The sequence below is a fragment of the Capricornis sumatraensis genome, chromosome 20 (genome assembly GCF_032405125.1).
Source record: "Capricornis sumatraensis isolate serow.1 chromosome 20, serow.2, whole genome shotgun sequence".
Taxonomy (NCBI): domain Eukaryota; kingdom Metazoa; phylum Chordata; class Mammalia; order Artiodactyla; family Bovidae; genus Capricornis; species Capricornis sumatraensis.
The window spans coordinates 7,988,670-8,011,265 of NC_091088.1; the positions used below are offsets into that span (position 1 = coordinate 7,988,670).

The 22,596-nt window shown below is 48.1% G+C and overlaps 1 protein-coding gene across 1 annotated transcript in view; it reads right to left on the reverse strand.

Annotated features, from left to right (window-relative positions):
- The window catches only part of FA2H (fatty acid 2-hydroxylase), a 53,671-nt gene extending 33,155 nt beyond the window's left edge, over nt 1-20,516 (reverse strand). The window contains exon 1 of the mRNA XM_068991621.1: nt 20,247-20,516. Coding sequence (XP_068847722.1) covers nt 20,247-20,516 — 270 coding nt within the window. The remainder of the gene's footprint in view (nt 1-20,246) is intronic.
- Between the last annotated feature and the right edge of the window lie 2,080 nt (nt 20,517-22,596).

A 22,596-nucleotide genomic window follows, 5' to 3' on the forward strand; every position in this document is an offset into this window, starting at 1 on the left:
AAGCAAGACCATGGATTTACAAATAACCTCAGATATCACTATCCCAGAGGCAAGACTGCAAAATGTGCCTTTTATAATCTAATAATTTAAGAAAGAAAAACACTGCTGTTCTCCTCTGTTTACAAAATGGCAAAAGATTATACTGCCAGAAACAATAACAGTCACTGAGCTATTCTGTAAGCAAAGCAATAATAATAACAAGACCTGTCTGAAACCCATTACTTCTTTTTACTGATTCAAGCAATTTCCCCTCTCCCTGCCAGGCATGGAGTTTTCCCCCATTTACAGTTGAGGACGCTGGTGTACACAGAGGTTGACTGGCTCATCTCCAGCAATACGGTTAGTTCCAGAACACAAGACTGTCTAACTCTAAACCTGTTCTCTTTTCCACCCTCATTTGACCTGACAACTTCCAAATCCACTGCATGTTTCTTAAATTAGCCAAGTCCACACAGTGAGCTCTAGAACTAGTGCCTCTTCATGAGTGATAGCCTACACTCCCAGTTTTATGCTCATTAAACACCGTATTTATACTCATCACACTAATGGTGCTCAGCCTCAGGGGGTGAGGTCCTTGAACAGCCCCAGGGCAACTTGTCCTTCCGTGTGGCTAGTGCCTCTCCAACAAGGCCACGTGTTGGGGACATCACTGAACACACGGCCTGGTGTGATCAGGCAGAGGGAGAGACAAGAAGGAGCCGATTGTGAAGGAGGCAGGGACACCAGCTTCCTGGAGCAGAGTCCCCAGGTCAGGATGCCACCAGCCTGGAGAGAAGTGCCTTGGGACTCTGGGCCACAGCTCTTAGACCGATGCTGCCCAGAGGAACTCTCTGCAATGATAGAAATGTTCTAGATCCGCCTTGTCCAACACAGTAGCCACTAGCCACACATGTCTACTGAGCACTTGAAACGTAGCTAGTATGACTGCTGCTAAGTCGCTTCAGTCATGTCCAACTCTGTGTGACCCCATAAACGGCAGCCCACCAGGCTCCCCCGTCCCTGGGACTCTCCAGGCAAGAGTACCGGAGTGGGTTGCCATTTCCTTCTCCAATGCATGAAAGTGAAAACCTAAAGCGAAGTCGCTCAGTCGTGTCTGACCCTCAGCGAGCCCATGGACTGCAGCCCACCAGGCTCCTCCATCCATGGGATTTTCCAGGCAAGAGTACTGGAGTGGGTGCCACTGCCTTCTCCCAGTATGACTGAGGACCTGAATTTTTATTTTATTTCATTGAAAATTAAATTGCCACACGTGCCTCGGGGATACCTTACTGAACAGCAGACTTCAACTACTATTTGAAATCTCTCCCTGGGTGTTTCCTGGGCCTCTCACACCCAACAGGGCCCCAGTGACCTTTAACTGCCCCATCCCAAACCTGGACCTCCGTCCCAGTATTCATCATTCCCACACATGAAAGTGCCTAACTGCTCAGGTCAAAACCATGACGTTGCCCTCAACTCCTCTCTTTCCCTCACTCCCAGCATTTACTCCCTCGGGAGGTTCTACTGGTTTCACCTCCAAGACATTCCTATGCGCTTCTTCCCACCCGTGGCTGAGCAGCCCAGGGCACTCCTCCCTGTCGTCTGGACCACAGCGACGGCCTCTTAGCTCTCTTCCTGTTTCCGTTCTTGACGCCCTTCAAGCCGCCACCCACGTGGCAGCCAGAATGTTCCAACAAGCCACAGAGCGACCGTGTCAGTGTTCCGCTCACAGTCCTGCAGCCCGCCGTCCTCAGAGTAAACTCGGAGCCCCCACAATGACCAGCGAGCCCCCCTGAGGTCAGGCTCCAGCTCCCTCTCCACTCTCTCCCCACCCCACACTCTCCCCTGCCCGCCACGCTCCCAGCAACCCCAGAGCTGCCCTCTGGATTCAAACCCTGCCATACCCCAGGGCCCCTGGACTTGCTGTTCCTCTGCCTAGAATGCTTTTTACCCAGTTCTTATGACAGCTCCTTTTCATCCATCAGATTCCAGCTCCCCAGAGAGGCCTTCCCTGACCACTCGCATCAGAAGCTGTAGCTGTCATTCTGTCGCAGCCCCCTGATCTAAAATTTACTTGCTATCTATTCATACATCCATCCAAAGAATATTCTGTTACAGCTCTAACCACCACCCTCAGTGTCCTGTCTTCCTCCTTCGTTCCATGGGCAGGGACGCCCTGTGAGGACAGCAACCAGTTGTCTTTCTACCCCCAGCATTAGGCTCAGTGGGGGCATGAGGAGACCAGGACCACTATGTGTGCAGCTGAACAGAGAAAGGAGAAGGAGGCAGCCCTACCAGCCCCTGGGACCACTGGGCTGGCCGCAGCCTCCGTTCTGGAGAGACAGAAGGTCAGTGCAGACCCCACCTGCCCTCGCTGGGGGAGAGGCAACCCTGAGAAACTTGAATGTCACCACGTGCATGCCACAGGGGGCAAGTGGCCTGACCCAAGAGAGTCTGAGCACATAGCAACTTAGACTCTAAAACCACGCGTTCCTCACTGCCTAAGAGGATCCTGCCTTTCTTAGTGGAAGCTGGCTGAAAGGGCTCATGATCATCCCACGTCAGTTGATCTCCATGCTCCATTTTACTGAGCTCACATGATCTCACTGTAGCCGCACAAAATCCTGCAGTGGGGCAAAGAACAGGGAAATAAAGGCCGGGAGAGTTTTCTGACTCATGTGACGTCAGGTAGCTGACAAGACGCAGAGCTGGACCAGAGTTACAGGTCCCCGGACGTGCCCACTCTCCTGGAAGGGGACAGGGTGGGCGGCGCGTTCAGCACCCACCGCACAGCTGCTCTGCGCTGAGCTCCCTACTGGGAGCTTGAGACGCTGACTTTAGTAATCCCACGAGACCTGCCCACCAAGCCACTTTAAGTGACTCCAGCTCTTCCCTCTCCATTTCCCCTCCGCCCTTAAACTTCTAGGACAGTGGGTTGCAAAGTTTATGTTGCTTCTGAGGCACACAGGGAGCTTGTTAAAAGTGCAGGTTTTGAGGTCTTGCCTTCAGCGATTCTGATATTGTAGATGTGGGGAATGGCCCAAGAATATGAAACGTATATATACATACACACACATACATCTATCTCCTTGTTAAAGTGAAAGTGTTAGTCGCTCAGTCATGTTCGACTCTTTGTGATCCCCTGAACTGTAGCCTGCCAGGCTTCTCTGTCTATGGGATTTTCCCAGCAAGAATACTGGAATGGGTTGCCATGCCCCGCTCCAGGATATATTCCTGATTCAAGGATCGAACCCAGGTATCCTGCATTGCAGGCAGATTCTTTACCATCTGAGTCACCATGGAAGCCTGTATATGTGTATTTGTGTGTGTGTGTGTGTGTGTGTGTGTGTATGTACATATATATATACACACACATCTATCTCCTTGTTAATTATGTTAATTTTCTGTATTTAGTATTTGTATTTTTTCACCTCAATGAAACATCAAACTTTTCACAAGAGTCTTAAACAGAATCTCCATTGCTACTAGAGCCATTTTTCTGAAATACAGCACAATTCTCCAGTGCCTATCATATTTACTTCCATCGAGGTTATCTGAGTGGCAGAAGTTATTTAAAGATATCTGTATGGGGAAGAATAGTATCTCTCTGCACGAGACACAAGCTCAGTCCCTGGGTCAGGAAGATCCTCTGGAGGAGGGCATGGCAACCCACTCCAGTATTCTTGCCTGGAAAATCCCATGGACAGAGGAGCCTGGCGGGCTACAGCCCATGGGGTCTCAAAGAGTTGGACACGACTGAAGTGACTGAGCATGCACACACACCACCCATGTCAAGTTCACGCCCATGCAGAACCTGGTGAATGTGACTTAATTTGGAAATAGTGTCTTTGCATTCATCACGTTGTGATGAGGTCACACTGGGTGAGGGTGGGCTCTAAGTCCAGAATGACTGGTGTCCTCATAGGATGAGGGGAAATTTGGACACAAATATAAGGCACAAGGAAGAATGCCTGTGTGAGACTGTGGCAGAGACTGGAGCGAAGTATCGACAAGGCAAAGAACACCAAGGGTTGTCAGTCCCACCAGAAGTTAAGAAAGAGGTAAGTCCCCTTAGAGGGCCCAGAAGGAGCCAACCTGGCCAGCTCCTTGATTTCCGACTTCTCACATATAGAACAGTGAGAAGACATTTCTGCTTTTCTCAGTGCCCAGTCTATGGAACTCTGCTAGAGCTGCTCTGAGAAAGCAATACAGCATCACTAGAAACTGATGCCTTGTTGCATGTAACCATTCACATGCTGTTATCTTGTTTAATTCTCCCACCCATTCTTTAAGAATTTGGGCGTGATGTCCATGAGGCAACTACCAGTATTTTTCCAATATTTTATTATGAAACAATTTAAACATGCAGCCAAGGTGAAAGAATCTTACTGTGAATCCCTGTATCCCTACTACCTAGAGCCTACCATTCATATTCTATTTCTTTTTAAAAGCCTTGTGTATATCTTGATTAAAAAAATCCTTTAGTGCTAAAAAATCTTAACCATCACCTGGGCCTTCAGTGAGTTATTATCTTTTTGCTGGAGGAGCGTTTGAAATACTGCAACAATTACCAAACTGTGACACAGAGACACACAGTGAGCAGACGCCCCTGGGAAAATGGTGCCAATAGACTTGCTTGAGGCAGGGGTGCCAGAAACCTTCAACACAAAACAACAGTATCTGGGACGTGCAACCAAGTAAAGCACACTGACAGGTCCGCCTGTACGACCGTGTGATTCCACCTCTGTAACGCTGTTTATGTCTGAGCGAGGAAGGAGACAGAGGGCAAGCAGCACCTCACAGTATGTGGGCAGTGTTCCAAGTGAAACGTTGGCCCTGCACCTCCTCATGCTGACCTCACGGCCCCCCGGCTCTTGGAGACCCAGTCCCTGCGTCACGGTGCGCTCCTGTACCCACAGGACACACACTGAGCCTCCCTGCTTCGTAGAGTCTTTCTCCAAAGTCATGCCCTCACCACAAAATCCAAACCAGCATTCCCTCAGTGTGCTCCAAATGTGCCCAGTTCTAGTATGAAAAAAAAAAAAAAAAGATTTATATGATTGATATTAAGATTTGAATGACCAGACACAATTCCTTTAACCTGTCAGAGTTTTCATGCTTTTAATTGAGCTAGGATTTTTAATCTCTAGTTGATACATAATTACCACTAATGGTAAAATAACTAAGGTGGGGGAATGGACATTGAATTCTTCTAAAGTATTCTTTTCTTCTTTTCCTTTCTCTTACATCAGTGGGTGCCCAAAATAAGTTCTTGCAGTTTATCATTCAAGTGTAAAATATTTTGAATCAATAATATATTTTCTGTCTTCTTTTGGTAAAGACTGGCTTTTATTAATGTACTTCCTATCCTCTGTAAACTCTTTTTGTGCTGAATGTTGGGACTGACTATGCTAAATACAATTTGTTGCATAATTTTTCTCTTCTTTACTGAACAAAACATATGAAACAAAATATGTGAAACCTTAAAAAAAATAATGGGGGGGAAGTCCCATGTAAAGTCTGGTGCATACCAACATCTAACTCTTACAATCATGAGGTCATATCTTTAGAAGCAAGTTATCTGCCTCCATTTAAAAGAAAATGGGCATTGCGCATCCCTGGTGTCCCAGTGGTTAAGAATCCACCTGCCGATGCAGGGGACAAGGGTTCAGTCCCTGGTCTGGGGAGATTCTACATGCCTGCAAGACAGCTAAGCCCCCACGACACGCACTGGGGCAGCTCAGCCCCTGGGCCTCCACGCTGAGCCCGGGTGCCCACAGCCTGTGCCCCGTGACGAGAGAGGCCAGCACAGAGAGAGCCAGAGCAGGACAACTAGAGAGGAGCCCCTGCTCGCCGCACCGAGAGAAAGCCTGCACGCAGCAACGAGGGCCCAGGGCCGCCAAAAATAAACAAATGAATAAATCTTAAACAGAAAGAAAGAACAAACACTGGGTATAAATTTCACACAGAAAAAAGCCACCAATCTTAAATGTACTGTACGATACGTCTTGACAATTATATGCCTTCTTGTAGCCAATGCCCACATCAAGATATGGAACACTTCTGTCATCCCAGAAAAGTCCCAGGAATCTGCTTTTAATAACGCCTCATTTGATTTTGATGAAAGGAAGCTGGAAGGGATAAGTATGCAGTTCGCCTGACCAGAGGGACGTGCAGTTTTAGATTTACAGGGCTTTGCAAGAGAGGCGCGGGCTCCCTCGCTGGGTCCCCCCAACTCTCCGAGCTCCCTCGCCCGCCATGCACGCGCAGAACTTGACCTGATGGCCCTCCTCTGACCACAGGCTGGGGACACAAGGCTGGAAGACACACCAGACCCGCCGCCACGGAGGCAAGGCTGCCTCCACGCGCTCCCTCCACATCTCTCCCCATCTCTGCAGAAACACTACCATTTCACAAGCACTGCACACTCAGTGTGCACATCCTCCCCATGGACGGGCAGACTGTGGCCGCACCCTGTGTGGGCTTCTCAGAGCCACGCTCCCCTGCTCCCGCCACACGACCTCAGGGTCCAGGTGCGCTGGCCAGCCAAAGCGCCTGAAAGTCAGACTTGACCGTGTTCCCCCAAGGCTGGCAACATGACCCAGAGCTGTTTCTCAGGTCTTGGCCTGCCCTTTGAGCAGGTGGGAGCAGAAGTCTGGCTGGAATAGAACAGAGGAGCAAAGAGGGGAAAAAACCGAATGCTGAAAACATAGTAAAAAATGAGTGGTTTCCAGGGAGCTCAGCCGGGCACTCTGTGACAATCTAGAGGGGCGGGAGGGAGGGGATATATGCATGCTTGCGGCTGATTCTCGTCACTGTGCAGCAGTAACCAGCACAACATTGTAAAGCAATTACCCTCCAATTAAAATAAGTCTAAAAAATGAGCGACTCCATTAGTATAGAAGAGAGTCCAAGAACAGACCGAAATATGGAACTCCTCTGGTTGTCGAGTGGCTAAGACTCTGCACAGGGGGCCCAGGTTTGACCCCTGGTCAGGGAACTAGATCACATATGCTGCAACTAAGAACTGGCACAACCAAAGAAATAATTTTAAAAAAAAAAAGAATAGTCCAAAACATGTATGTGAATGTTGTGTGATTATTCAGTCACTAAGTCACGTCCAACTCTTTGTGACCCCTTGAACTGTAGCACGTCAGGCTTCCCTGTCCTACACTATCTCCCTGAGCTTGCTCAAACTCATGTCCATTGAGTCAGTGATGGTATTCTCTGCTGCCCCTTTCTCCTCTTGCCCTCAATCATTCCCAGCACCAGGGTCTTTTCCAGTGAGTTGGCTCTTCAAATCCAGTGGCCAAAGTATTGGAAGCTTCAGCTTTAGCATCAGTCCTTCCAATGAGCACTCAGGACTGATCTCCTTTAGGACTGACTGGTTGGATCTCCTTGCTGTCTAAGGGACCCTCAAGAGTCTTCTCCAACACCACAGTTTGAAAGCATCAATTCTTCGGTGCTCAGCCTTCTTTGTGATCCAACTCTCACATCCATACATGACTACGAGAAAAGCTTTGACTATATGGATCTTTGTCAGCAAAGTGATGTCTTCGCTTTTTAATACACTGTCTAGGTTTGTCACAGCTTTTCCAAGGAGCAAGCATCTTTTAATTTCATGACTGCAGTCACCGTCTGCATTGATTTTGGATCTCAAGAATATGAAATTAGACACTGTTTCCACTTTTCCCCCATCTATTTGCCATGATGTGATGGACTGGATGCCATGATTTTTGTTTTTTGAATGTTGAATTTTAATGTGTGGAAAGGTGGTTTTTTTTTTTTTTCCTTAGTTAGTGCGAAAAGATAGATTATGCCATAAATCTACTGGGAAAACCAGTTGGTCATTTAGAGACTTTGGAACCCAAAATAATCTCTATTTTGTCACTTATAATACCCTCCCCCATTTCCAGTAGATAAAACATTTAAGCAAAACCAAACAAATAACAGAATCATTAAGGATAAAAACTATGAATAGGACACTATTTTTGTTTTTATATATAAAATCATAAAGTAGATGTGATCTTTCTAAGAATGACGATGCTAAAAGGGTTTAAATGGAGGAAGAAACCATTAAACAGGGTAAAAGACAAATGAGAGCTGGAGGACAAGTAGTGACGTGCATGATGGGTAAAGGCTGATACGCTTTACACGTCAAGAGTGGGGTCAGTCACGAGGGCTTCCCAGGTGGTGCAGTGGCAGAGAACCCACCTGCTAGTGCAGGAGACATAAGAGGCACAAGGGGTCAGGTTCGAGCCCTGGGTCAGGAAGACCCCCTGAAGTAGGAAATGGCAACCTGCTTCAGTATTCTTGCCTGGAAAATTCCATGGACAGAGTAGTCTGGCAGGCTACAAGTCTGTGAGGTCGCGAGGAGTTAGAAACGACTGAGCGAGCACACACACACATAAATTAATAGGGAAAAGATTAACCACCCAACACAGATGGACAGAGGACCTGAACAGGCAGCTTACCAAAAAGGTGTGAACAATTCAGAAACGTGTACAATACACATTACAAGACTTTCTCCTGTAATTCATAGAAGCGAAAATTTGAACAGGGAGCATTTGTCTTTTTACCCATTGGCAAAGATTAAAAATACTGGTAATATACATCTATGGTGAGGATGTGTATGATTTCAGAGGGAATTTAAACTGGTACAACCTTTTCAGAAAGCAATTTGGCAATATCCATCAAAATACAAAATGGATATAATTTTGATAAAGAAATTTCAAATCTAGAATTCTATATCACAAATTTATTTGCATGTGTGTGCAAAATGATTATGTAAGGACGCTTCTTATAGCACTGATGTAATAGGGAAAAACATCAATAGGGACAGCTACTAGAAAGAACGTTGACAACCTAAAAGAAATGAACAGCTTTCTAGAAACATACATCCCACCAAAACTGAATCAAGAAGAAATAGGTAATTTGAACAGATCAATCACTAAAAGTGAAATAGAATCTATAATTTTAAAACTCCCTACAAACGAAAGTCCAGGACCAGATGGCTTCACAGGAGAATCTACCAAACATACAAAGAAGAACTTACATCGATTCTTCTCAAGCTCTTCTAAACAGCTGAAGAGGAGGAAACACTCCCACAGGCATTCTATTAAGCCACTATAACCCTGATACCAAAAGCAAGCAAAGTCACCACCAAGAAAGTTACAGACCAGTGTCTTCGATGAATATTGATGCAAAGATTCTCAACAAAATATTAGCAAACTGAATCCAACAACACATAAAAAATATACCCCACAACTGAGTGGAATTCTTCCCAAGTTCACAAGGATGGTTCAACATATGCAAGTCATCAATGTAGTATACCACACAAACAAAGTCAAAAATCACATGATCATCTCAATAAATATAGAAAAAGCATTCGACAAAATTCAGTATCCATTCATGATAAAAACTCATATCAAAGTGGGCAAAGAGGTAACATATCACAATATAATAAAAGCCACTTATGACAAACCCATAGCAAACACAATACTCAACAGTGAAAAAAAGCTGAAAGGCTTCCTGCTAAAATCTGGAACAAGACAAGAATGCAGACCCTCACCATTTATATTCAACACAGTATAGGAAGTCCTAGCCACAGCAATCAGAGAAGGAAAAAAATGAAACGAATCCAAATTGGAAAAGAAGCGGTAAAATTGTCACTCTATACAGAAAACCCTAAGGACTCCACACAAAAGCTAATAAATGAATTCAGCAAAGTAACAGGATACAAGATTAACATTCAGAAGTTGATTATATTTTTTTTACATTAACAATGGAATCTCAGAAAGGGAATGTAAAAGGCCATTCTTTTTTAAGATTGCACCACTCCCCAACAAAGCCCAGGAATAAACCTGACCAAGGAAAGACGTATATGCTGAAAACTATAAAACATTAATAAAGGAAATAAAAAAGGGTTCAAAGACATGGAAAGAGAGCCCACGTTCTTGAATGAAGAAAACTTTCATGGCTGATGTGGAAGGAAGTACAAAATACATCATTAGGTTAAAAAGGAAAGCAGCAAGTTGCCAAGGAGCCTGACCATACAACTCCTTCACATGGGAAATAGAAAGAATAATGAATGTGCTTCTCTGAGGTCACCAGAAACTGTTGACAGTGTTCACACAGGGACTAGGTTGGGAGGGGCACCCAATTTTTTTTGCACATTCCTTTCAGTCATTTAAGTTTGTGTATGAACTATGTTCACAGGTAATTATGACAATAGAGAAAAGGAGGGACAAGCTGATGGCTGAGGTTACTACTGTCTGACAATATACAACGTAATAAAATGAAACCTGACTGCCAAGGGAAAATTCAAAATCAACGCAAAAACTCGTAAAATTTCATGAATCCAATGAAAGTCAATGAAAGTGAGAGAAAACTGTTTTAGTTGCAATTCCACAGTCAAATAAGGGTCTGGCAAACGTAGGCTGTTTAACACTGAAACACAGGCAGTCGACAAAGGATGAAGCCCTTCAAAAGAGGAGCGCTTGTTTACCAAGGACCAAAAGAGACCTCAGCCCTTAAATCCTCTTGCTAAAATGACCTTCTTTATGATCATGCTGTGAACAGTCAACGCAAAGCTTAGAATGTCACACTGTGCTTTCATACATTTTGTCAAAAAAAACCCCACACATGTAAAACAACACTACTTGAAGCATTATTTGCTCAATTTAAGAATAAGCAGCCAAGCACAATCCTAATTTTGGTGAAAGGTTTTTTTTTTTTTTGGCCTTGCCAAGGAGGCTTGTAGAATCTTAGTGTGAGGATAGGGATCAACACAAGCACAGAGTCCTAACCACTGGACTGCCGGGGAATTCCCTTGCTGTCAGATTAAACTAAAATATTTTTTTTAATTTATTATTATTTTTACTTTACAATATTGTATTGGTTTTGCCATACATCAACATGAAGCCGCCACGGGTGTACACGTGTTCCCAATCCTGAACCCCCTCCCACCTCCCTCCCCATACCATCCCTCTGGGCCATCCCAGTGCACCAGCCCCAAACATCCTGTATCCTGCATCGAATCTAGACTGGCGATTCGTTTCTTACATGATAGTATACATGTTTCAATGCGATTCTCCCAAATCATCCCACCCTCTCCCTCTCCCTCTGAGTCCAAAAGACTGTTCTATACATCTGTGTCTCTTTTGCTGTCTCACATACAGGGTTATCGTTACCATCTTTCTAAATTCCACATATATGCATTAGTATACTGCATTGGTGTTTTTCTTTCTGGCTTATTTCACTCTGTATAATAGGCTCCAGTTTCATCCATCTCATTAGAACTGATTCAAATGTATTCTTTTTAATAGCTGAGTAATACTCCATGTGTATACGTACCACAGCTTTCTTATCCATTCATTTGCTGATGGACATCTAGGTTGTTTCCATGTCCTGACTATTATAAACAGTGCTGCGATGAACACTGGGGTACACGTGTCTCTTTCAATTCTGGTTTCCTTGGTGTGTCTGCCCAGCAGTGGGATTGCTGGGTCATAAGGCAGTTCTATTTCCAGTGTTTTAAGGCATCTCCACACTGTTCTCCATAGTGGCTGTACTAGTTTGCATTCCCACCCACAGTGTAAGAGGGCTCCCTTTCCTCCACACCTTTTCCGTTTCATTTTTAAAGATAATCAATTTTCTTCTCCCCGTGGTCCATTTTCTATGAAATTTTGGTCTTCATTTAAAGTAGATTCCCTTTACAAGACCTTTAATCCTAAGAGTCAAAGACCTTCCCTCTCAGCTTCAAGGAACACCTGAATTTTTTATGGCACACCGTCTCCACCCTGCGTAAGCTGTTATACTTGCCACTCTAAAGCTCTTTTTAAAATAAAAATTAGTTATTTATTGTTCATTATCTGGGCAGTGCTGGGTCTTTATTGCTGCGTTCGGGCTCTCTCTAGCTGCGGGGAGCGGGGCCCCTCTTTACTGCAGTGCTTCGGCTTCTCATCGCACTGGCTTCTCTTGCTGTGGAGCATGGGCTCTAGGAACGCAGGCTTCAAGAGTTATGACCTACGGGCTTAGCTGCTCTGCCGCATGCGGAATCTTCCTTGACCAGGAATCGAACCCATGATCCCTGCATTGGCAGGTGGATTCTTAATCACTGGACCAGCAGAGAAGTCCCCCAAAGGATCCTGCCTGGCATGAGGGGAAGCAACTACTAAATCAGGCTGGTCTGCTCTGGTCCCTAATTTGGGGTCATGGATGCTGTATTTATTCAGCCAAATCTAACTGCTCCTTATTTCTCCATGGCAGTCGGTCTCAAAGTGTGGGCCTTAACTTGACTTAAAAATGTGGGATCTTTCTTAGATTTTTGTGGGTAAATGATCTTGTTTCATAGAAGTTCATTATTACACAAGACTAGGGGCTATTTATTGGAGAAGGCAATGGCACCCCACTCCAGTACTCTTGCCTGGAAAATCCCATGGACGGAGGAGCCTGGAAGGCTGCAGTCCATGGGGTCGCCAAGAGTCGGACACGACTGAGTGACTTCACTTTCACTTTTCACTTTCATGCATTGGAGAAGGAAATGGCAACCCACTCTGGTGTTCTTGCCTGGAGAATCCCAGGGACGGGGGAGCCTGGTGGGCTGCTGTCTATGGGGTCACACAGTCGGACATGACTGAAGTGACTTAGCAGTAGCAGGGGCTATTTATTAGCAATTAAGTGGGTTATTATGGACTACTAACATTCAGAAATTATAAAACAAAACTAGCCATTACTAAAATCACCAATTCCATTTTCCAGAGGGAAATGTGAGCACTGCACAATGCTAAACAACGTGAAGAAGGTTCTGCTGAGCATGTAAGAGTGTGCAGAACTATTCCCTTTAAATTCTATCTGTTTTAAAGGTGAAAGTGTGACCAATCCACTTAGGTAATTATCAACCACGCTTGATGTAGATTGCATGGTTCACTTTTAAGTGTAGTCACGTTGCATCAGTGGAGTTTTTGGCTACTAGCTTTCTTCTGACAGGACCTTAAGACATTCTGTACACATCGCAGGTCAAATATGTTGAAACAAGTCCCCCCAAATTTGCTTATTTGGTATTGCTGTTTTAACACCTTGCAATATAGTATTGCAATAAAGAAACAATGCATTTGAATAACTGTGTTTTAGGGCAAGGCTTCACAACAACAAATCCTGAGTATGAGGTTTCTGCGTCTCAATGATAACTTTAGAGCTCTTGCTAGCATCAGGTTTGGTATTCTCCAACCTTACTATTATGACTGAGCTTGGTTTCCATCAGAGGGCAAGAGCAGGCGGGAAGAGAGGTTGTCAGAATTTTCTGCCCATTTTAGATGAGCAGCAATTAGAGACAATTGAGAATCACAGTTCGGAGATGGCACGCTTCAGAGAGTTTTGCATGAAAAGACACAGGAAAGAGTCAACCGAACTGGAAACCCAGGAACCTGGGTTCTACCTCCACACATCATCCAGACACTTACAGACACAGGATTACAAGTCGCAGCACTGAGAGCAAGCAGGGCTCTCGATCAGCATTTCCTACGGTTACTTTTACTTCTACCCTTGCCAGGGACTCAGGGTAGGGGTGAACTGCAGTAGCCTCATGTGGAAGATGTTTTGCCAACTCCTCCTGGCTGATGAAAAACTGAGGGCAAAGGCAGAAATGAGGGGCTCACCTGATGGTCCTCCATACTTTCCATCAGCTCACAATCCTTGCAGCTAACAAAGAAGAAACTGGAAAGAGGTTTGTTTGCGTCTCCACATCTCACTACCTGAAGCATCTTGTGTGTGCTGCTATCACCACTTCCCTTTTCAATTTGGCACGTATCTCGGCACTTGGAAACGCCGATCGAGAGCTGTGCTTGCTCTCAGCAGCTCCTTCATTCATTCATTCAGACGTTTATTGCTTCCTGTTGGCAGGCACCAGTGTGCTAGTGTCTCCCAGGGAAAGCCAGGTGAGTCAGGCAATTGCAGTCTTCAGAGAGTTTACAATTTAGTCGAGAAGATAAGACATGTAGTGAGCACAGTGAACAGGGAAGAACATTTTGAATGCTGTACTGTAGGTAGAGGCCAAGTGCCATGTGAGTGTGCGAGAAGGAAAAACCCAGCCCTAGATGGGAAAGGAAGGAGACTGAAGGAGTAGAGTGGGTCGTTACCTGAGTTAGCTCCAAATTCGACTAAGTTTTCCGGGCGTGGAGCCCTGGAGGAAGCAATTGGGAGCCACTGAAGATTTAGGAATCCCACTGTAATATAACCACGTGCTCTTCGGAGAGCTTCACAGGCCGTGGGCTGCGGGGAGTGCTGGCAGGGAGAGACCTGCCCAGGGGACTGCTGCAGTAATGAGCGTACCGAGGCTCTGGCCGTGGCAGGAGAACAGTGGGCAGACGTCTGAAAGGAAGACTCCGAAGGCCCGTGAGGACGAGCAAGGGTCTGCCCCAGCCACCAGCCTGCTTTACCCCCCGCTCCCTCCTAGAGCCTCTGGATGCTTTAGGACAGAGCAGCGAATGGAGTCAGCAGTGCAACACAGGCCATCTCCCAGCTGTAGCGCTGAGTGAGAAAGCTGTATCGCGGGGCACGCCACTGTGTGGCTCCATTTAAGCTCTATGCACTGTTCTGGGAAACGAGGAACAAGAGGAACCCGCGGTGGAGACTGAGGGTGAAGCAGGTGGGATAAGGCACTCCCTCCAAAATCTACATCCCCACACCTGGAGCCCATGACTATGTGACCTCACATGGCGTGGAGGCCTGTGCAGGGTGGTTAAACTCAAGACTTTGTGACGAGATGATCCTGGATTGTCCGGTGTGTGTGTGGGAGTGAGGGGCACCGCGTAACCACAAGGTTCCTTACAAGCGAGAGATGGAAGCAGGAGGGTCAGAGGCCAAGAACGAGAAGCGAGAGACGAGCAGAGGAGAGAGCAACGTGGCTGGTGGCTGGGGCCAGGAGCCAGGGAACGTGGGCAGCCTCTAAAAGCTCGAAGAGGGGGGAAGCAAATTCTCCCCTAGAGCCTCCAGAAGGAAGGCTGCCCTGCCAATTCATTTCTCACTTTTGACTGCAGAATCAGAAGAGAACATGTATGTGTTGCTTTACCGCACTGAGTTTGTGGCAATTTGTTACAGCAGCAAAAGAAAATAAATGCAGGTCGAAAGCTAAGGGAGCGAGGTATCCAGAAGCCAGGTGAACACAGCCTATCAAGAACAGGGCAGTGATCGCCATGTCAGAGTTCTGTCAGGCCAGGTGAGAACTGACCATCAGGTTTAGCCAGGGGAAGGTCCCGATGACCCTGACGAGGGCACTTTCAGTACCACGGTGGGTTCAGAGAGAACAGGATGCTCACTACTTGTCTAAATGAATGGAAGGCAACGTATGGACCAATGGTGAGTGTGTGTCTTAGGATAAATAATAAAGAAAGTGAAGATGACGGATGCTGCTCAGGCGTCAGTTTTGGTTCTCTGCTGGGAATGTTTCCAGAAATGATTGCTCTCAGGTGTTTCTGGGATTCCTGTCTGTTTCTTTTTATTTCCCCCATAGAGTCCTAACTTCCAGCGACAGTGAAAGTCATTCAGTTGTGTCTGACTCTTTGTGACTCCATGGACTATGCAGTCCATGGAGTTCTCCAGGCCAGAATCCTGGAGAGGGTAGCCTTTTCCTTCTCCAGGGGATCTTCCCAACCCAGGTCTCAAACCCAGGAATCAAACCCAGGTCTCCTGCATTGCAGGCGGATTCTTTACCAGCTGAGCCAGAAGGGAAGTCCTAATTTCAACCTTCCCCTTAATTTAGGTCTCGAAGCCCCTTCTCTGAATTCCGGGGTGACATCAGGGAGCAATCTTGGAGCCTGTGTTTACCCCATGTCACATGGAACCACAATGACTTGGGTCCCTGGCTCTCTCTCAGCTGGCCCTAGCTTCATCCTCCAGGTAAAGCCCACCTGCCACCACAAGGCCCTGGCAAGTAGCAAAGGATGGTAGCTGCTGATGGGCCAGGCAGGCCCATTTAGGGGCCCTCCTGTAGGCTAAGCAGATCTTGACCCCCGTGAGTCAGCAGACTTGTCATGTCCACTCTGCTCTGCAGGTGGGGGCAGTTTGGCAAGTTCCCCAAGCACCGGCTTTTATCTGAACTCTCAGCTCAGACCGGCGCTCCAAGCTGCGCTATGCTCAAGCTGTTCCGGAGCCTGGGGTGGGGTGGAAACCCTGAGTCTTCCTGCACTTAGATCTCCTCCTTAATTACTCAAGCTCTGAACCTGTGCACGGCCGGACCCTCAGAGCCTGGCAGAAGCACACGTGGCAGAATCTGTGGATTTCTCGGCCACTCAGAGATAGGTATGCCTTGTGGGACTAGGACACGACACCCAGAGACATTCAGAAAGCAGGGTTAGCCCAACAGCAGGGGCTGGGAGTCAGGGCTTGCCTTCCTCCAGAGTCTCCTCCAACAGGGCTTTTCTCCAGGGGCAAGCTTAGATGTCTGCCCACAAGAAGCATTCTTGAGGTCTAGCGGTGTGAGATGGCGGGGGGAGTATGGTCTGCCCTTTCAGAGTTATTTTCCTCATCGTGGCAGGTCTGGAGTGAGGGAAGGATTCTGGTTGGACTGTGATGGTAGCTCTCGCACCAGAAAAATGCACAACCATGCGTTTTTACACATAATTTCATCTCTTCTATCAATCTCAGAAAATACTCTACAGATCACCAGGGTTAAGAAGCTCTGCTTTAGGTGTCTTCCAAAGTGTGATACTCACTCCACTGATGGTGCTCAGGATTTTAGGGGATGGGAGGATGAGCATTTATTTTAACAGCTCTATTTTCAACGTGCATGTAAAATCTGTGATTTCACTGGTAATGATCCCTAGGGCAAGTAAGTGGTAAAATAGATAGTGAGTCTACTTACAGATAAACATTAAACAGTTCAAGTCCTATGCCAATTTGAAAAAAAAACTGGGACACTGATTCATGGATGGCCTACGTCTGGGAAACACACTATCCATGGCCTTAGGAGGTCATTTCTTTATTTCTTTAAAAAAAAAAAAAAAAAAAGGCGGTTGCAGCTCAATCAATGGGCTTCACACCCCCTAACAATGTGAGTCACTCTTACCTAAGCTTGGAGTGAGGAGCCCAGAGCGCCCGGCTGAGAAAAGGGCCAACTTCCCTGCTGAGCCATCACTGATTCACCTCCTCCTCAAGTCCAAGGCTATAACAAACCTTGCCTCATCCCATAGTATGTTGGCTTAAACAAGTCTGACTTGTTTCACGTGTGTGTGCCTTCCTGTGAGTGTGAATGAATGTGTGTGTAAGTGTGTATACAGAGGGGGTGTGGTAAAGTGGGGAACAGGGGAAACCAATGGGGCTGAGTCTTGTCCCTGCAATTTCATGGCAGAGCTCCATCCAGCAGGCTCCTCTCCAAGGACTACACTTGGGAAGAAGGATTCTAACGATGGGCAACACTCAGAAATGACCCCAAAGAACAGAGCAGGTTCATGATACTCCCCTTCCCTGTCAAGGCCCCTCCTTGTCCTCACGTTACAGGAGCCGGGTTCTAGCCTCAACAGGTGTCAGCGTCCCTGGTCAAGTCCGAGGAGAGGAGAGAGGTGGAGAGGGCAGCATAGGGGCTGCTCGGAGAGCTTAACCAGAGAGAAGAACACAAGTGTCTTCTCTGTGTTCAGGCCTTACAAGGAGGGCTTCTCTCTGGCAGGACAGCTTCTCTAGATTTCTCCTCTGGCTACCTCTCCTCCTCAATATAAAGACAACCCTGCACTTGTTTCCAGAATAGAAATCTGCAGACAGAAGCTGACGAGCAACTGGAGTATTGGGTGATTATGGTCATAGGTCAAGTATGGGCCATGGGTTTGTACGTATGATGTTAGTTTTCTCCCCCATATCCTCAGGTGGGAGCCCAGTTATAAGGACACCTGAGACACGGCCACACTGGGACTCTAGGTGAGGGCAGGCATAGGAAGCAAATTGAGACTCAGTATTCTCTGAAGATCAGGTAAAGCAAAGCAAGTGAAAGTCAAAGTCGCTCAGTCGTGTCCAACTCTTTGCGACCCCACAGACCATACAGTCCATGGAATTCTCCAGGCCAGAATACTGGAGTGGGTAGCCTTTCCCTTCTCCAGGGGATCTTTCCAACCCAGCGATTGAACCCAGGTCTCCCGCATTGCGAGCGGGTTCTTTACCAGCTGAGCCACGAGGGAAGCCCAAGAACACTGGAGTGGGTAGCCTATCCCTTCTCCAGGGGATCTTCCTGACCCAGAACTTGAACCAGGGTCTCCTGCACTGCAGGCAGATTCTTTACCAACTGAGCTATGAGGGAAGCAAAGCAAAACAAAGCCCAATCAAACCACAGTGCTGGGTGGCTAGCAGAGCCGGGAGGTGAAGCCATCTTAGGAGAGATACTCTGGATGGTGCTGGGAGGAGAGGTCACACCCTAGGCTCCTGTTATAGGTTACAGTTACAAAATAGGATGCCCTCCATAACCCATCACATGCCTGGAAGTCTCTAGTATTCTGGCCTCTGCCTCTCATTTCCTGCACTCAGCTTCGGTTATACCTACAGCTAAACCCCTTCGGCATGACCTGACACCAAATGTCAGCTTCCAAGATTAAACTGGGCTCCTGCTGCAGAATAGTGAGTCCTGTCATTTTACCTATAAAGTCTCCCAAATTCAACCTTCCCCTCTTCTTGGTCAAAGCCACCATCGTTACCTCTCACTTGGGCTGCAGGGTAGCCTCTTGCCTGGTCTCCACACACCCACCTTGGCTCCCTCCACTCCTTCTCATCATTGCAGCCAGGATGCTCTTCCAAAGATGCAACTCTGACCATGCCACATCCCTGCTTGAATCTGTTCCCTGGCTTCTGGTTGTTCTTAGAATCATGCCCCAAATCCTGACCACAGCTGCCTGGCTGATCTCCGGCCTCCTTCCATTTCCCTCTCCTTGCCCACCAGCTTCTGGTCACATTGGATTTATTTCTGTCCCTTGACTCTGCCAAGTCCTCACCCTTCAGAGCCTCCAGGTACTCTGTTTCCTCTGTCTGGAGTGTTGTTCTCACCACACTCCACCTGGCTGAAGTCAGGTATCCACTGATTAGCTCCCAGCGTAAACAGCACTTTCTCCAGAAAGTTCTCCCTGATTCATACTCTGACAGCACCAGGCAACTGAAGAATTACTATAGCGTGTTAGGTCCATGAATGAAACCATATTGTTTTGTCGATTGGCCCCTCAGTCCATTGGTATCAGCGCCTAGCTCAGTGCTGCCAATCATTAACACATCAAGTGAGTGAGTGAATCAGTGGTGAAAGAACTGGGCAGGATGATTCAGTGAAAAGGCACCTGGAACAGTGAGAGTCAAGTCCTTTCATCCAAAGACCTGAAAGCATTTGCTGGGACCGTCTTGAACGAAGAGCTAGAAGCAGGGAACAACTGTTGGTTTATGTTCAAGCATGATGGCCCCACCGTCCCCAGTCCTACAGCTGGGCCTGGGGAAGGCCTGAAGAGTCAGTTTGCCTCCGGCCCAGGCCTACCTGGAGCCCAATAGATAACATCATCTCCCACACCCAAAGGTCCTTGGAATGGACAGCGTACTGATTTTGGAATCAGACACACTTGACTTTTCTACTATCTAGCTCAGACTCCCTCAGATCACAAACTGACCTCGAACTACTATAGTGTCTCTTTGGGCCTCAGTTTCCACATCCTACAATGGAGATGACACCCAGGCCAGTACGCAGGGCACGAAACGAAGGGAGATCTGAAGGGCGGGAGGACACAGGCCGTCTAAGATACTACCCCAACTTTTCCACTCGGCCAGGGAAGCCCTGGCGCAGGACAAGGGTGGCACAGGGAAATCCTAACTAACTGAGAAGGGTGACCAGTCTGCGCCTTTCGGATGCAGGAGTAAGGTGAGCCTGGAAGCTATTATTCAAACAGAAATGAAGAGGAGAGGCTGATAAGGGAACAGGAAGGAAAGATTGGGTGTGTGAGGGGCTGGGAGGGAAAAAGTGACCCAAGACGTCAGATGGCCAGAGGCTGCAGCAGGAACCAGCAGGAAGCAGGAGATACCTTGGGAGGCGGGGAAGTAGCAGACAGCAGAGGGTCAGGGGAAGTGCTGGAAAGGAAGGGCAGATTCCTGGCTGGGGAGCCAGCGGTGGCGGGCAGGGCTTGTTACCAGGAGAGAAGGAGGTGGCTGTCACCGTGGGCCCTCCTGGAGCGCAGGTGCAAGGGGCTCGCGGGCAGCGGTGCCCCGGTGGGGGGGGGGGGGGGAGGAACCAGGGGTGCGGGACCACCGCCTGCCTGTACCTGGGGATCTCCTTGCAGGTCGCCCACGTAGTACTGCTCCAGCCAGCGGCGCGCGTTGTCCGAGTGCCGGTGCGGCGGCCCGTCCAGGTCGGCGCTCACGTCCTGACCCGCGCGCGCCCACAGCAGCTGCTCGCCTCCCGGGTGCTGCCGCACGAAGCCGGTGAGGTCGTAGAGGCGGGCCCCGCGGCGGACCCAGCAGGCGCCGGCCGCCAGGCGCCGCTGGACCTCGGCGGCGGAGAAGCAGGCGGCGGGGGGCGGAGCGGGGGCCATGGCGGGAGAGCGGAGCTCGCGGCTGGCTCGGCGACTGCCCGGCGCGCCTCTGGCAGCCCGCGGCCGCCGCCGCCTTGACCGGCCGGCCGCCACCGCACCTGCTCATTTGCATGCCGCGCTCCCATTGGCCGCGCGGCGGGACTCCGCGGGGGCCGCTTCGCCATTGGCCGGCGGGACGCCTGGCAGGGCAGGGCGGGCCGGCGAGGGCGCGCTCCGCCAGGTGGCCCGAGGCAGGCCGGGGTCCGCGCTGCACCGGGTGGTCCTAGGCAGGCGGAGGGCGCGCCCGCCGGGTGTGTCTCGGGACGGGTGTGCCCAGGAGTACGGGGGCAGACGGATGGGGGCGGGGCGAGTCCTCCTGTCGTCGTCGGACAGACGTGCTCCTTGGCCTGATCGCCACCACCGCTGCCTTACCTCCGCCGATCTCCCAGATCGCCACCTGGGAGAAACCTTCAGGTTTCCAGCCTCAGGCTCCGGGAGTGGGTGACAAGGAGGAGAGGCAGTGTGACGACTCGAGTAACGCAACCAAGACGCTGGCCTCTGGCGCCCCCAAACCCTGTAATCACAACACATAATATTTAATAATAAATAGATAAATATTTTAATATTTAACAATGGGTTTCCCTCGGGGCTCAGAAGCTGAAGAATCTGCCTACCAATGCAGGAGACGCAGGAAACGTTGGTTCCATCCCTGGGTCAGGAAGATCCCCTGGAGGAGGAAATGACAACCCATCCCAGTATTTCTGCCTGAAAAATTCCATGGACAGAGAAGCCTGGTGGGCTACAGTCCATGGGGTCGCAAAGAGTTGGACATGACTGAGTGACTAAGCCCCCACAATATTTTAAGGTAATATTTTGTTAATTATGTAAATGTGCTTAGTGCCACTGAACTGTAAATTTTAAGATGGTTTAAAAGCTCATTTTTATGTCTATTTTACCAGAATAAAGATATATATAATAATTTTTTGAAAATAAGAATACTGGCAAACCAGTCAGTGGGCTGGCCACCTGCTTTTGTAAAGTTTTAGTAGAACTAGGACTAGCAAGAAGAGTGAAGCAGGGTAGTGAACATGAAGGGCTGGATCTTGTCTTCAATGCTTTAAGTTTTAGTATTTTGTTCATCCTGGATTTTCTTGCACTAGTTTTGAATTTTTAAAATACTGCATTATTATTACTATTGCCGTGCCGAATTTGGGATCCTAGTTCCCAGAGCCGGGATTGAATCCTTGCCCTCTGCAGTGTGATACTCAGTGTAACACAGAGTCTTAACCACTGGACCACCAGGGAGGTCCCTAAAGTATTATCTTCATTACTGAGATTTTTTGGTGTACCCTTAAATTTGCTTCCCTGGTGGCTCAGAGGTTAAAGCGTCTGCCTCTATTACGGGAGACCTGGGTTCGATCCCTGGGTCGAGAAGATCCCCTGGAGAAGGAAATGGCAACCCACTCCAGTATTCTTGCCTGGAGAATCCCATGGACGGAGGAGCCTGGTGGGCTACAGTCCATGGGGTCGCAAAGAGTCGGACACAATTGAGCAACTTAACTTAAATTTTGCACACAGAGTGCCTGCCTGAGTTGCCTCAGTCTAGTCTCATCTTCTGGAGAGGGCTCTGAAGGAAGAACAGAGAATCACATTGCCATTACAAAAAAAGAAATAGGGACCTAAAGAAGCGAAGCCCAGTGACCATGCTGGATGGGAGAGAAGACCAAGGGTGCTCATCCGGGTTTGTTTATAACAGGGAAGAACTGCACACAACTTTGCCCACTTCAGCTTGTGGTTTGTAATAAAAGGATCCTGGTACTGGGGCTGCATCTATTTAACTGGCTTTGTTCTCTCCCAGAAAAAGGTATTTTCACAGTCACCCCTGTTTATTCTGTTGTGGGGGTGGGCCTCTATGCTGGGCCAGTGCTGTGGGAAAAGCCTAGCTCAGATGCCCTAGAGGCTACCCCAGCTACAGACATGTCCAAGGTCAGGTGGCGCTAGTTGTAAAGAATCCACCTGCCAATGCAGGAGACACAGGAGACATGGGTTCGATCCCTGGGTCAGGAAGATTCCCTGGAGGAGGAAATGGAAATGGCAACCC